The following is a 16,681-nucleotide window of genomic DNA, read 5'->3' as shown; positions in this document are numbered from 1 at the left end:
GGGCTGTTTTCTCTCCCATCAGTATTTTGCCTCTTCTCAGAACACACTGATGTGAAGGCCCTGTGCGCCCTCTGCTGGCGGAGTCCATGCAGAACTGTGGCTATTGCCCAGACAGCCGGAATGGATTGCCTGGGAAAGACTTAGTGGCTATCAGGTCATTCATTGATTCATCCCTGACTGTGTGGTTCACTCTTAGTGTTCTATGCTAACTGATTCCTCCATTTTAAAATTTTTATTTATTTATTTATTTATTTTTGGTTTTTCGAGACAGGGTTTCTCTGTGTAACTTTTACTGTCCTGGACTCCCTTTGTAGACCAGGCTGGCCTCAAACTCACAGTGATCCACCTGCCTCCGCCTCCCAAGTGCTGGGATTAAAGGCATGCACCACCACCGCCGGGCAATTCCTCCATTCTTTATTCTCCTTGCTCATGAGATTCGTCAAGTTACTTTCTGGAAGTCCTTTCTGGAAGCTCAGAGAGAAATATTTATGCAAGAAGAGGCACCTTAAGCCATGTTTTCTCCTACATGTACATATTGCCCATGTACATATCTTTCCATTGTCCATTGATATCAGATGTCCCTAAAATCCTGAGTGACTTGGAGCACAGGGGATGGAGGAAGGGAATGAGAGTACTAGTGGCTATATATTCCCTCTTCTTCACTTTAAAAAATATGCACAAGGTGGTGGATATGGAAAAAGCCTCCCATACTGAAGTGGTAATGTAAATTTCCTTCCAAGGCCTGATTTAGCAAATGTGCTCAACCTGGTAATCACTAGTGTGTACCTCACATCTCGTGGAGCCACCTTCTCCCTATTGTTTAAGTAGAATATGATGGTGCCCCCCTCAGGGTGAGGACTCCAGAGGGCACAGTGAGAGCAGAGCCTCTGTGTACAGTCAGGTTGTAAGAAGCCACAGGTCCTTCTCTCTGCCATGGTGTTTGGGTTCTGGAAATCTCAGGCACTGAGGTCTTTACGACATTGAGGCCTTCAGCCCATCCATCCTGGGGGAAGGACTTCCAGCCCTCATATTGACTGAGATGAGAGTTATGGACTCTGTGGCCACACTACCAAGGACCTCACACTTACCAACTGTGTGGCCTTGAGTTGTCAAGTTTCCATCCCTGCACTGCGTGTTGTAACAGCACCCACTTCACACAGTTGGGCGCAGTGCTTACCGCGATACCTGACATCCAGTTAGTGCTATAAATAAAGTAATTCCCACTCTTCCACTACAGCAATCTGGGAAACTTCCATGAGCCTCATTTTACAGATGAGAAAATTGAGGTTTAGGAGCATCGTCCCTGATTGCTCAGGGAGGACTTCCTGTGAGGAGACCTGGAGGCCAGTGTTCAGAGCCATCAAAGCTCCTACCTACAAAATAAAAAGGAAATCTTACAGTCCTACAGAATCCCTGACAATGAGCTCACTGGCTCTACTGCATGGCCAATATTTCTCTCAGTAGGTTTGGAAGACCTGGGGGACAAAGGCCAGAGCCAGTCGTTCTGACTGTAGTACTCAACCTGGGACACCCTTCCATTGTACTGCACAGTTAAGGGATGAGCTGTAGGCCCAGCAACTATTTCACTTATGGTACCTTGTGTGTGGTGTTTTCATTGCCTGGAAAGCTGTCTCCTTTATTCCCAGTGCTGTTTTGGGCTCCCAGAGTAGCAGGTCATGTGGCTCCACAGATTGACATCAGGTGCACACAAAATACTATATAGCAAGTGTAGCTTGGAAACTCACCATAGTGCGCATGTATCCTTGGAAAAGAGGCCCAGACTCTGCTAACCCTGGCTCTAAATTCTATTCTCATCAACCTAGAATCTCGTTGTTGTTTATCTGTTATTTCCACATAATTCCAGCTCAAGAGCCACTGTGAAGATTAAATACTCAGGTATATGAAAAGTACGTTGGGGCTGGAGAGTTGGCTCAGTGGTTAAGAGCACTGACTTCTTCTTTTTTTTTTTTTTTTTTTTTTTTTAATCTTATTTATTTATTTATTTATTTATTTATTATACAGTGCTCTGCCTGGATGTATATCTACAGGCCAGAAGGGGGCATCAGATCACATTGTAGATGGTTGTGAGCCACCATGTGGTTGCTGGGAATTGAACTCAGAACCTCAGGAAGAGCAGTCAGTGCTCTTAACCTCTGAGCCATCTCTCCAGCCCAAGAGCACTGACTTCTTTTCCGGAGGTCCTGAGTTCAATTCCCAGCAACCACATGGTGGCTCACAACCATCTGTAATGAGATCCGGTGCCCTCTTCTGGTGTACATGCAAGCAAAACACTGTATATATGATAAATAAATAAATCTTTAAAAAAAAAAAAAAAGAAAAGTATGTTGCTAGGGCCTGGAAAAGTAAGGCTATAGTGAATAATACAGATGGCAATGAGAGTGACAGGAAAGATGATTTTGGTGCTGGGTATGTTGAAGGTGGTGATAACATCACCTTCTGTGGATCCAGCTCTGGAGAACATTTTCACTAAATAAATGGATTGGTGACAGACTTCAGAAGTGTCTAGGGAACGGTGTGCACATGTGCAGTAAAGATGAGAAGGTGAGCCAGCTGGCAGCTTCTCAGCTGCTTCTGAACTGCCTGGAGTCCAGGCTTCAAAAGCCTTGGTTTGGCATCAGGTATTTTTGGTTTTGTCTCTGATTTTCATTTCAAGGTTGCCCACGCCAGGTAACCTTCTCCTTTTGTTATTTCCCTCCGTCTCCTCCTCCCTCTATGGATTATAATTAGTGTTTCTAACTTTGAGGGTCTCTGAACATGAAGTGATCTCCAAAGTTAGGTTAAATAGGGAAATGTCCTTGCTATGCTGCTCGCCAGCTGCTGTCACATTTCCTGCTTGAACACTCCTAGTGTCAGCAAGCTTTCCATCTCTTGTGGCTAGATGTTCCATTTTTAGGTCAGCCTATTGTCTCGAATAATGAGATCTGTGTCACTATTCTTCACTCACTGCCACCACTGTCCTCTGAAACCTTACCTATCCAGGATTTGATATTAGGGGGTCACCTAGGGGGTTCTCTTGTATACCTTGTGGGGCAGGGCCACAAGAAGGTAGGGTAGGGCAAAGAACACTAGCCTGGGAGTAAAGAGGCCTTAGTTTGTGTTCAGTCTGCTGGTTGTTGCTCAGCAAGGAATTCCCTTTCTCCAGACTTCAGGTTTCCCCACTTGCCTGAGCCAAGCATCTCAGGGGCTCTTTCTATGTAACACACATACACTTTTCCAAGCTCTCCTTTCTTTGGCTTAGCCTTGTTCCCTTCCTCAAACGCTGTATGATGCTCCGTTTCCTCACATCCAGGTTTAGCCCTGTCATTGCTTATGCAAAGGGATGGTTAACAGCCAAATATATAGTTTATGGAGCCTCGGAGGATGTCTTAAGCAATTGGCAGCTTGATCCCATTAAGGTTTTACAGCAGCCCTGAGATCTGTGCCTCGTTTATAGAGAGGAAAACTCTGGTTGCAAGAGAAACAATAAGGAGCTAGCCCATGGGTGCTCCAGGCTTGGATGGCCAAGCTGCCTGCTTTCTGTACCCTGTGGTCAGTGCTATGCTCTCAGAGCTGGGATTCAGGAAGCTCTAGCATCGCAGCAAGGCCACTCAGCCTGTTCCAGCAACAAGCTTTCTGCCTCCTTGCCCCACCATTGCCATGTTCCCTTCTCTGCTCTGCAATCTCTTTGCTCTACCCCACAGGGAGAACAACTTCATCAAGGACTTTCCCCAGCTGGCGGATGGGCTGTTGGTGATCCCGCTGCCTGTGGAAGAGCAATGCCGGGGGGTCCTCTCTGAGCCCCTCCCAGACCTTCAGCTGCTCACTGGTAAGATGCACCTTTGAGACCTCTGCAGTCTCACTGACCACAGCCATACAAGTTGCCTGAGCTACATGAACATATCAGGATGGTCCAGCCCAGCTAGACTCCTCTTTCAAGAAGGATGGGCTGACACTAGGCCTCTGTCTTGTCATGAGCTCCTGCTAGGAACCAAGGAGAATGAGGGGCTTACGGAGACTCTAGCTTCTGGGCAAGGACCTCCTTCTGTGAGAGGCACCTCCCTGAGAAGAAGAACAATTTCCCACCCTTTCCCAGTGAGGCTTTGCCTGTCTCTATGTAGCAAACCACTTTCCACTCAAGTGACAATTTTCTTGATATTTCAATACTTTCAGTATTTTGTTTTCTTTGCTCATTTAAAAATCATTCTAAAGTAAAATCAGTAGACTCTTGAAACAAGACGTTTCCCCCCTTGGAAGGATTTGAGTTATGTGGCTTATTCTTTGTATGTGGTCCCTGAACCATTTGTCTAGTGGGTTTTATTCATACCAATTTGAGACTAAGGAATCTGGGTTGCAGTAAGCCCAAGACCATCCAGGACATATCCCAGCACTAGACCCTGGTGACTAGTGCTACATCTTTTGTCCTTCCCATCCTGCCCTTCCATTAGCCCCATCCCAAGCCTTACACGTTCTCCGGAAGTACCTGATTTTTTTGCCTTGGCTCAGGGTATGTTTCTTCTCTTCCTTATCTTTTTACAACTTTACTGCTAACTTTTTTTTTTTTTTTTTTTTTTTTTTTTTTTTTTTGTGATTCTCCAAGATAAGTAGACCCGTTCTACTTTTGTGATATAATAGTTGGGTCGTGTTCACTAACCAGGATGGCCACTGTCAAGGATGATTGAATCCTCTCATTTAGAAAAGGATTGTCCCACAGAAATTATCCTGTAATGTGACAGATACCCTCATCACATGCAAGCTCTGAGTGACAAAACTCAAAAGATCTAGCTACCATGAGGCTTTTCTGTAAAAGGCCATATAGAAGGGAACCCCACATGGGTTGAAGGTGTCCTTGGAGGCGAGATATCTTTCAGCTAACATGATCTTGCAAGAGTGTTACTGTTATGCTTTAACATAGTTAAGGGCCCATATATTCTTTCAAGGTTGCATAGCTAGTGTCAAAATTATCATTAAGGATTCTAGACTCCAAAGTGAATGTCCAAAGTGGATGCCTTACCCATTGTCTTATACCACCAGATTTGTTCCACTTCAAAGAAGATGCAGATCAAATGGACCCATAGATGAAACATCCTCTGTAAAATGTGTGAAAGACTTCCATGCCTTCCTTAATTTTCCCCTTTCTAAGATCATAAAAATTCTAAGTGATATGGAGTATTCCAGTTGAATTTTCTCCACTTATTGGGCAGCAGGTCTAGTATACACTAGCCTTCTTGAGAAGCATGTCTCCCTGGAAAATTCCAGTAAGGGAAGCTCGCCATCCACAAGAGCTGGAATTTCTCTACATGGTCTGTAGGAGTGTTCTCTAAAGACCCCGGCCCTTCATTGTTATATATCCCGGGGCAGCTTCTGTCTTTGCAGCATGAGTAGAACAGGTTTTTCTCCCCTGAAAAAATATAGTAAAGAATGAACATCATGCACATATGAGGCTTGATTTACTATGGTTCTCTAGCTATTATACAGACTGTTATAACTATAAGAATTGGCTCATGGGCACTTGAAAGTTTCCTAATGAAGGAATTACTATAATTGGTAAAATTCAAAGGACTTTAAAAAAAAATAATTACCAGAGGCTAGAATAGTGGTTCAGAGGTTAAAAGTACTAGATGCTCTTGCAGATGTCCTGGGTTTGTTTTCTAGAACCTATGTGGTGGTATACAACAATCTGTAGCTCCAGTTCCAGGGAATCCCATGTCCTCCTCCACTATCCATAGCCTCTGTACACACATGGTGCATAGACATACATGCAGACAAAATACCCACACATATCATGTAAACATGAATCTTTAAAAATACAGCTACCAAGACAAACCCATCTTCACTCCCAGAGCTTCATTTCATTGCCTTTCCCCAAGTGCAGAACTATGTCAAGGGTATGATGGTGGGCAGAGTGAGAACCAGGCATAGTTTCATCACGAACGAAGAGGAAGCATGCCAGTTGGGAAATGGTAAACATCCAACTGAGGGCTGAGATCTGTTCTGGACTCTGTATGAGAACTACGAATAATACAGCAGCTGGCCTCGATGTCAAGAACTTAAGCTTCTACTAGGGAAGGTAATACTGCAGGTGCGAGTCCACACTCAGGCAGAAACAAGAAGACATGAGGGATTGAGTACTGCCCACTTGTGAAGGAGGCCCAGGGACAGAATGAGAAGTGGTGAAGTAGGCTTTATACACTGCTTGAAAAGCAGCCGATACTGCCTCCTCCCCGCTTTGGAATGCCACACCACAGAAGGAAAGGGTTCTTTTCACAGCTCATATCAGGATGTTCGGCTTTCTTCCATCAGAGGTGGAGCTCAGTTGATGAGTAACAGCTTAACAGCCGCCCCCCCACCCCGGCCCCCGCCCCTGCCCCACAAACAACAGCTGTGAATATGGCCAGGCAGTAGCAGATGGGGCAGGGGAAAGAAGCTTCTAAACCCTGGTCTCTGGGACTCGCTGAGTAAACTAACTTTTCCTCCCTGGATCTGGAGCACCGGCATCTCTTTTCTCCTTCCATCCACTCTTTCCTCCCCAGTATCACATAGGAAGAGCAGGCTAGACAGAGCAGATAAGCTAAGAGAACATATTTGTAAGTTAAGATTCTCACTCCAATGGACTTATCTTAGGGGATCATGAATATTTTACTTGAAAATAAAAGCATCTAAAATTATATTATTCCTGAAAAGGCTATGGATAGAAAGAAGAAGAAGAAAAAAAAAGCTGACAGTAATGGACAACTTTAATACTACAGAAATGTCCAGGAAGAAATAATTTGTTCCAATGAGATTCTCATTTTAATCTCTGTATCAAATATCTCTTTAAGTGCCTACTCACCAGGGGACAAGAGAAAGGGATGGAAAATGTGCCTGCTATTTGCAGAGACACAAGAAAGCGCAGATACATAACAAAAATAATAGCTGCTAACGTGACTAGCATTTCTTTCCTTAATGCATTTTTTTCATGATTATAAAGAAAGGAGAATAGAAAGCTTTGGGTGGAAATTTTAGAAAATGAAAATAGATACAAATCGGCAAGAAAAATTTTTTTTTCATGTATCTGCTACCCAGTGTTAACTGCTTGCCAACATATTTGTTGTGTTTCTTTTTTGTTTACATTTTATCACTGCAATGCCTGTGATTTCTGAAATGCATTTTATAGAATGTACATTCTTAATTGTCCTCCTATATAAAAGAAGCTCCATGAACAGCAACCCTGCATAGAGCCCTATAGTGTATTTTAAATATTGTAATATGCTGAAAATTAAAAAGTTTAGATTATTTAGACAGTATTTCTCATTTATTTGAGTTGGGAAATTTTATGCTGCTATACAGGTTTGCCACCTAGTGCTTTCAAATACTCATATTAACAACCAATAGTCTACACCAGAGTCAGCAGACACTAAAGGATGGGCATGTGTGTGTGTGTGTGTGTGTGTGTGTGTGTGTGTATGGTACATATATAGGACTTTTTAAAAAGCAGTCTGTGTTATAACTGTTTAGTGCAAAGCCAGCTGTACCACTATAAAACCAATGGGCTGAAAATGAAAATCCTCTGACCCCTGGCCTATAGACACAAAATTTCTCTTTTCTAAAAGAGCTTCCAACTCTGATGCCATATTCACACCTCAGGGTATGCCTGTTAGATAAGAGAAGCCAGAGAGCTGCAATGTCAGATGGGAAACCTGAAACAATGAGATGTCTAATGTCCATGATAAAGTTGCAGATGGACTTATGTAAGTGGGATATAAGTTTGACCTTTGCATGTAAGGTAGAGAGACATTTGAAGGCCAAGAGAAACACAGAGATATGGCTGAGAAGCATGGTGGTGGAGAGCAGATAGAGTGGTTGGTTCTAACAAAGACACCCGTTAGGATCAAGCTTCTCTCTTTGAAGAGGTGGCCAGTAAGCAAACCCAGAACTGCAGAGTGTGCACCGTGGTAGGTATTCTGATGTCTGAGCTCATGTGGCATCTTATTTGTTCCTCTAGGAGACATCAGGTATGATGAGGCCATGGGTTACCCGATGGTACAGCATTGGCGTGTGCGGAGCAACCTCTATCGTGTGAAGCTAAGCACCATCACCCTCTCAGCAGGTGAGGTCTACTGCCCAGCTGCCAACCAAATGGTTTATGGTCACTCAACACGTGGTCTCAAGGGCTACAGATGCCCCGGAGCCCTGGCTGGTACTAAAGCATAAAGAAGTATCCAAATAGGACAGCATAGCAGGTGGTAACATTAGCACCCTGCAGTAGGGACAACAAAACAATGAGACTATGACACAAAAGGAGCTTCCTAGAAGATGTCTGAGCAGGGTGAAGAAGAAGGACAATGACAAGAGTAGGAACAATAACCTAAGGAATATTTGTGCTCTGGAAGTGTTTCTGGCTGTTGATGGCATCCTTTTCCTCTCCTTGGTTCTCCCTGCATTTCTTTCCTTGCCCATCTCTACACAGCAATAGCATGCAGCCTGACTCCTCACCACCATATACATTTGTGTCGCCCCTTCTTTACCCAGTGTGATCCCTGAGCTCCAGCGGGGAGGGTCATTTGTAGTTTCTGATATGGGACATGTTTGTTCATGACTTTGTACTTGCTGTACCTTCTGCCTGTCTCTCCTTGCTTGGGGTGCACGCACTGAACTCTTTAGTGCCTCCTCCACTCTCCATTCCTCAATAAACAATGCAAGAAATCCCAGGTGTTGGAATACTTCCATCAAAGCATTAACAAGTACTGTATTTGTTTCTGAATTGTGTCTGTCTCCCCCCACCCCCACCCCCGACCGGAGAACAGGAACCAGGCATGAGATCTGTTTATTCCAATGTCTTCAGAAACTAACAGAGAATCATTGTTGGTGTCCATGTTTGATCAAAGAATAAGATAAATATATGAAAACTGGCGAGTAAGGTATCAAATAAAGGTCCCTGGGAAAAAAGAGAAATAGTTGGATGTTTTCTATTCTGATTCTGACAACACTGTCCCCAGCTTATTGATAGTAGGTCCCCTAATTATCTCTTGAGCTCTTCTCTCTTTTATTTTTTTCAGTACCACTTTGTTCACCAACAAAATGGGGCTCTTTCTATCTGGCTCTGGGAGGACTTTATGCTCTGGGGAGTACAAACAGTGGTTGTTGCTGACATCTGTCAACCATGTTCTAATGTTTCATGTCTTGAGGAAAGCAATAACCTAGCCTATCTTTCATCAGATAAAGAAACTGAAGGTTAAAGAGGTTAAATAACCAACCCAAGGTCACACAGCCAGTAAGTGTCAGATGAGAAAATACAAAAGGCATTGTGATTGTATTTTTTTTTTTTTTTTGTTAGCCTGGCTAAAGAAACACAGGGTATCTCCAAATCATTGCTTAACAGCAACCATCACATTATTAATTCTGCTGTATGAATTACCCAGTTGCATGAGTTAACAGGTTGATGGAGAGAGGTTGTTCTAATCAAGCACCCTTTCTTTGAGCCCTATTTCTGTTTCCTCACCACCCCCTCACCCTGCACTTGTGAATATAACTGTGATGTTCCTGTTAGAACTACAAAGGTGTACTTGCTTTAATTAATCAGTAATGATGTTCCTGGAAGCTCCTTGTAAATCAAATGTTGGCAAATTGGAGCTCATTTTCAATGTTGGAGAGGTGCTTGCACTTTGATGTGGCATTGGCTGTTTTTATTATAACTATGGCTGGTGTTTGCTGTGTTCCAGGAGCTAGTGGTGTGCCTGACTGGGGTGAGCATAGGAAAAGCATTTGTGGACTTAGAGACAGATATGGAGGGCTCTTATCTGTACAAGTAGCAGTCCTTCAGAGTGTGGAGAGGAGGAGGAGATGAGAGAGAGGGAGGGGGAGACTGGGGGTTGGAGAGAGGATGATGCACGATCCAAACAGAAATAGGTGAAAGGCTCCTAAGAAAGGGATGACTTCTCCCTGGGATGTTTAAATGTGGATGTGTCTTGGGATGGGCATAACTTCCTGTATGGGAACAGTGCAGTGTCTGGGTACAGCATGTAAGTAAAAGAACAAACAATGACAGAAAGCCCAGGCTTCACTGAGTGTAAATAAAGAAAAGGAGATGACCCAGGCATTCCTGTAGACCCAGATATAGTCATGGGACTTTATCCAGTGGCAGGCAGGAGTACAAGAGGGCCTTTAAGGACGTGGGACGTAAGCAATTTTAGAGGAAGAATAAATGGTGGTGACAATAGCCTAGGACAGCATTTGTCTGGGCTTAATTGTAATATCTACTCAAGTCTACCTGTGGGTGCTTCAGACTCCCCCAGCTGATGGGCTATCTGGGGAGACAATTCCTAACAACTGCATGTATTCTAGAAGATTTAGCCTTCAAGGCAGGTGGGGAACTCGAAGAGCCCTTCCCTGCATTTGCTGTTCTCTAAGACTCTAAGTTTGAAAATCAAAGCAGTGTGTCATTACTCTGTCTGAAACCTTGCTAGGAGTTGCCCATACCAAAGCTCCATTGGTGGTTGGGGAGAGAATTGGATTAGCAGCTGATGGTGAGGGAACTAGTCTTCCATTGCAGGAAGGCCCTGGAAGAAGGAGGAGGAGGAGAGTGGAGCAGGAAGAGCAGCTCCGCAAACACAGCTCTGTAGGCCTTACTCTAGGTACAGCAGACTGAACAGAATGCAGGGGCAGTGCAGCAAGCAGGAGGAAAACTCCATTACAGTCTCAGTAGAGAAAAGAGTCCACTGTCTCAGGAGACAAGAGCAGAGAAGGAAGGAAGATAGCAAGATGCTAGAACAGGTATGGAATCTGTACCCAGCTGGGACAAATGCAGCCGTGGTGCTCCAGCCAATATTTACTTGGAATAAAAAAAGGAGAATCAAGAAATGTTACTTACAGTCATTTAGCTTTGGCTTCTCATCAGGTTAAGTGGTCAACACCGCAGTGTTTGGACTGAGAAAATAAAAGCATCTAGTGGTCTACCTATACATTAGCGGCTCAGTCAGTAGGCCTCAGCTCTAACTTCCTGGTGATGTCTTTAAGTCACCATCATGTATGTTGGCAAGTCTTCCTCTATGTCACATTACCCGGCAGTGAGCATGTAAGGTGAGAGATGACAGCTTGCTGCCACCGTGGTGAGGACAAAGGCCACAAATCCCAGCAGGGATTACTGGCGTATAATGTTTTGGCCACCGACTTCTGAAGTCGAAATACTCACGCATGCTCCTCCCCCTGCAGGCTTCACCAATGTCCTAAAGATCCTGACCAAAGAGAGCAGTCGGGATGAGCTGCTGTCTTTCATCCAGCACTACGGCTCCCACTACATTGCAGAGGCGCTGTACGGTTCTGAGCTCACCTGCATCATCCACTTTCCTAGCAAGAAAGTGCAGCAGCAACTGTGGCTCCAGTATCAGAAAGGTACGCTTTGGGGGTGGGGCCTGTGGGAGGTGATGGCCAGGTGTGGTGCAGAGGGAAGGAAAAGGTGAAGCAACAGAGCCTCCCCGGGCAGATCTCACTCCGCTTCCTCCTATCTGTGAGGTGGGCAGGCTTGACAATTCCCTGCCTTCTTTGAACTTCACTTTACCATGGTCAGGGTGAGGGAACACTCTGGCTGTCTCTGGATTCTTTCATTCAAGCATGTTAATGCTTTTCTTATACTGTAGGCTTTTGTTTTGTTTTGTTTTAAACATGCTTTCCCCTTGAAACAGTTGGTAAAGAAACAGAGGTAAAGAGGGGGGGGGGGGTCGGGGTAGGGGATGTGTCCTGATGTCTTCTCAAAAAAACCCAGGAAGATCTCTCATGCCTGCCCCTCAAGTCTCAGGAGATAGTTTCAACAGATAACTGCTCACAGAGGAGCAGTTATCCTCATGGGGTGTCACCCCATCTTAAATTTCTTTGCTTCTCAGCTGTTAATAGATTTCTAATTCCTTCAGTCACGGTGGTGTAGTTCATAAGACTAGTCTCTGCCCGTGACCTTGGGAGAGGCCTTCCCTTATGTCCTCAGTGTTCCCTTCCTGTGAAATGTGTACTTCTCTAACTACTCCTATGGATCAACCACAAGAAAAGGGGGAAGTGACGTACAGAAGAGCACGCTACAACGTTGGAAATATTATGTGTATGTAAAAGTGTATTCTACATTTTTAAGTTCATGTGTGTTCACATGAGTATAGATGTGTGCATGTGTATGTATTGTGTATCTATGTGTAGAGGCCTGAGGCTGACATAAGGAGTTCTCCTTGATCATTTTCCATGTTACCCATCATGGCAGTGTCTCTTATTTGAACCCAAATTCACTTATCCAGCTAATTGAATGAGCCAACTTACTTGGGCACCTCCTGTTTACCCCCTCCAGTGCTAGATAACAAACATCCTGCTATGCCTGCCCAGCATTTATATGGGTGCTAGGAATTCAATTCTTGGTTCCTATGACTGCTTATTGTATACTTTAACCACTGGCATATCTCTCAGGCAGCATATATAAATTGGCCAGTGTACTTGAGAAATGAAGTTTCACAGTTGAGGAACCAAGTCTCAGACATGCTGAGTCAAGTGCCCATAGAGACACAGTTGATGAATAGCAGGGCCCACGTTGGAACTCACAATTGGACCTGGCTGGCTACAAAAGCCATTTCCTTCTTTCCTTCCTATCTTTCTTCTTCCTTTCTTCCTTCTTTCTTTCCTTCCTTTCCTCTTTCCAGCTATATTAAAGTGCTTTCTGTTATCATTAATACTATTGATATCAGTTAATAGTAAAAGAAAGGCCTTTGATTGTTAGAAAGGGGAAGAATTGACAATAAAAGCCTGCTTGTACCTTCTCCACAGGACTTAGCACCCTAGCTCCAGGAACCCCGTAAGTCAAAACTACAAACCACAGAACACTGTGGCCCTTGGAGTTCACATGGACCTCAGCAATTCAGTTTGCCCTTGTGAAAATTAATGTTCGATGGGAGGAAGAAGTCTGTGCTAAGTCACACAGCTTCATGTGTCAGGGCCAAGGCAAAGTGAAGCTGCTACAAGCCATCGATCAGTGCTTGTCAGCTGCTGACCATGACTGTGAGATGGAACCCCCTGAACCTACCTTGGCCATTTCTGTAGTCTTTTGTTCTGCCTTTCAGGGCTTTGCATCCCCAGCTGGGTTTGCACCCCTGCCTGCATCCTGCCTGCAACTGTGTTGGGCATGGGTAGTTAATAGGCTCAGAGGACATAATTGAGTTGTCAGGGAATAGCTTGGTTTTATGGCCATGACAATGACAGTCTTTAAGGAAGTGCATTAAATCAATAGAAGTCTCATTGCACCACCCTATAAATAATGTGACACATCATTAAGCAGGGCAATAAGCTTCAGGACTTTGAAGTAATACAATTAGGTTATGTTTATAAAACCCCTCTCTTGCTGTGGCCACTGAACTAATTTGCTCCATGCCATATTCACAGCCTGGGATACTACTGTGATGCTAAATGTCATCCCATCTCATCCTCAGTTGCTTTCAGGGCCTAGACTTCCTTGTTGAGGAATGCCCCGTTCTCTGTAATGAATATAGAATCTGTTTCAAGAAATATGGGAGAAGGAAGAGGGTAGAAAAAAAGCTGAGAGAGCAACTGGAGTCCCTGACCGCACTTCAAGAACTGGGAGACTGGTGTTGTGGCTTTCCATCTGGGCTTCCATTTTCCATATACTTTTCTTCCTTCCATGATCTACATTTGTTCCAAGAAGAATGTATAGATACTCTGAAGCCAAGCTAATGGTCTCTCTATGTTTCTTATCAATCTCAACCTGTTGTGGCTCACCAGAAGTGTTGATTTATCTCATTGTTTTTATAATAGGGAAATAATACAAAGACTGGGGATGTTATAAAAAGGAAAGCGATATCGGGAACCCTTTGGATTAGGAGACAGTTGATATCATTTCTCTTCAAAGCCATCAATCAGGCAAAATCAACATAGGCTAAACGCCAGGGCTCAGGCCTTTTAAGTCTGAGTTTGTGGCTGATGAACTGGAGTGCAGCTTGTGGGGGGAGGAGCTCAGGCAGCACTGATGCGGGACACAGCTAGCTTCCATGTATGCCAACTCCCTAGTAGCTTCCAGGTTTTCAGAGTCTTCATGCTAAATGAGAGATAATACTTCCCTTTCACCGCTGTTGGATAGGTGAGAATGAACAATAAGGGTAAAATTTCCAAAACTTAGTAGGTACATGAAAAACAACAGCATAAAATACCATGAAAATGATAGACCTCAGCTGAAGAGGCTAGACCTGGCCCCAGCCATCCCTAATATGTGACCTCAATCTTTGCTTTTCCCTGTGAACTGCATGTGCCACTGGAAGAGGGTGGCATTTGAAATATCATTTCAATTCAGCAGGAGCCTGTAGCTTTCTCTAGACTAGAAGTCCATACCAGGGAAAAGATCAACTAGGATCTGAAAAGAAACCATGAACATTTTCACAGCTCTCTACAGTTGCTTGGTGACCACCATCTTTTCCTACCGTCTACCCCAAGAAGCAAAGGAGGAAAGAGTACATGCACCTCCCTCTGTAGAAGGGAGGTAAGAAAGTGAGTTCTGTGCCACATACTCCCCAGTGAGGGAACGGGGGACTGAATACCAAGCTGAGCCTAGAGCTTTCTTCCCAACAGTCAGCATCTGCAGACATTGGAAAGAAATATCCTAGCCTTTCCAGGCCCATAGATCTTATCTGCTGGTTCTGTTCATTTGAGGTGTGGCTACTGGGAGAAAGAGCTCAGCATAGTCAGCAGTGTCTCCCATAGAAACAACAAAGGGGCCTGAGATGTTTGTTATCTGTAGTAAGGGAAAAGTAAATGCCAGAATACTAGCCCCTGGGTATGCCAAAGACAATGGAAAGACCCAGGAAGGTAGACAGAGTTATCTGTTACCAGATAGGGATGTTGGCTTTCACTGGTCTAGAAGAGCCTAGAAGACTAGGAAGGTCAGTAAAGTGGTACCTGAACCAACCCTGATCCAGGAAAAGATGGGCCCTAAAGGCAATTAAGTACTAGAAGTCATCCCTGAAAGCTAGGACTCCTAGGCAAGATTAGCTTGTAAATTGCTCTGCCTGTCCGGTTCTTATAAACATCACCTGTGTCCACATAGCTCTCCCCAAGCCCCTGTGACATTCTAAGTGTCTTGTGCTACTATTATGCTTGCAAAACATGTTGCAGTGTCCTCCCTCCCCCAAAAGAGTCTGACTTGATATATGCATTTTCTACCTATCTGTGACCTTGATATTGAGTCTTCAGTTATGATTATATTTTTATAAAGTCACTCATGAATGACATTTTTCTCTTTTTTCTTTCTTCTTTCTTTCTTTTATGTATGAGTGTTCTATCTGTATTTATACCCACAAGCCAGAAGAGGGCATCAGATCCCAGTGTAGAATGTTGTAGCCACCTGTGGTTGCTAGTAACTAAACTCAGGACCTCTGAAAGAGCAGACAGAGCCAACTCTCCAGACCCTATAAATGACATCTTTCATTTGGGAATAAAACAAAATGTCGTAGTCTCAGCTAGGCCCTCCTTAAAATGTCAGGCAAACTTTCACCCAGTTGTGTGAACATAGGCGAATGGATTCACTCTCTGAGACGATTTTCTATTTGCAATATGAAACAGGGTGGTTGTATAGTCTGTATGAGATAAAAAAAACAAAATCAGTGGATAGATGTGTCTTTCACTGCACTGGAGCAACTAATTATTATCCTCATCTGACAGTCTCTTCTAGCTATTTAGATCACAGTGTTTCCAGGAGTGCATCCAGAGGTAGGAGCTTGGGTGTCAGGGAGATATAATTGAGACTTTACTAATGTTGTTGATTCAGGACCAGGAATAGTTTGGATTGGTCTGGGGTGAGGTGTGGCCCTATGAGCTCAACTCCAGCCTTAGAAGGGTAGAGGTAGACCAGAGAGGACTCAATCAGGGTTGGAGACACTTTCTGCCATGTACTAGTCTATGAGGGATACCTAAACTACTAGCCTCATAGGTTAGTTTACAGTTTTATTTTATGCAGAAAGTAACTTTCTAAGTGGATGGATGTGAACATGTGAAATAATTGTTTAACCTCTGTGAATGACAAAAAGGAGGAGAAGGAATAGAAGGAGGGACAAGGATAGACCCAAATCCAAAGAAGTAGAGAGAGTCTAGAAGCAAAGTAGTTTAAATCAATAGCCGGCCTCTTCTAAGAATATAGCCCCCCGCCCCCCGCCACTGCCCGCCCCACCAGGCTTTTGTCCCCTGTGAAGGGACACTCTGCTCAGCATACCAAGTTCTTAAATTTTCTTGAATCTGCAGTGTAGAGAGATGTTCCCACAGATAAACACCCTTTTAAACCGTGCTTTGTCTCTATTTTAAATTTCCAGACTAATTCTAGGGAATGCAATTTCCATCTGAATTACCATGCACTTCTGAATGTCAACTGAGACATTCCTGGGCTAGTTCTTTTGAAACAGTCTTTGGGTGTTTGAAAGGCAGATCAGGGCATTGGGCTAGGGTGGAGGAGGAGAATACCAAGACACAGTCAAATGTCACTTCCTCTTGTGCTGACAGGTGTGGCCAAGGGCAGTTGTGAGCTAGAGAACTCTCCAGAGCTCTCCATTTCCTGAGGGAACTTGCTTCAAAGACAGCAAGGAGACATGAAAGGGCCTGTTCTCAGGCTCTGAGATTGCCAGGGTGCCAGATGCCTTCCCCAGTGATTTCATAACCTGGGGCCGTTTTTTTCTTTCCTCTC

The 16,681-nt window shown here is 44.1% G+C and overlaps 1 protein-coding gene across 3 annotated transcripts in view; it reads left to right on the top strand.

Annotated features, from left to right (window-relative positions):
* The window catches only part of Astn2 (astrotactin 2), a 985,961-nt gene that overhangs the window by 706,848 nt on the left and 262,432 nt on the right, over positions 1-16,681 (top strand). For all 3 annotated transcript variants that reach the window (XM_051163215.1, XM_051163211.1, XM_051163209.1), the window contains 3 exons: positions 3,702-3,826; positions 7,982-8,086; positions 11,188-11,367. In XM_051163215.1, coding sequence (XP_051019172.1) covers positions 3,702-3,826; positions 7,982-8,086; positions 11,188-11,367 — 410 coding nt within the window. The remainder of the gene's footprint in view (positions 1-3,701; positions 3,827-7,981; positions 8,087-11,187; positions 11,368-16,681) is intronic.

This window comes from Acomys russatus, chromosome 2 (assembly GCF_903995435.1).
Source record: "Acomys russatus chromosome 2, mAcoRus1.1, whole genome shotgun sequence".
Taxonomy (NCBI): domain Eukaryota; kingdom Metazoa; phylum Chordata; class Mammalia; order Rodentia; family Muridae; genus Acomys; species Acomys russatus.
This window is presented reverse-complemented; position numbering and strand designations above follow the sequence as displayed.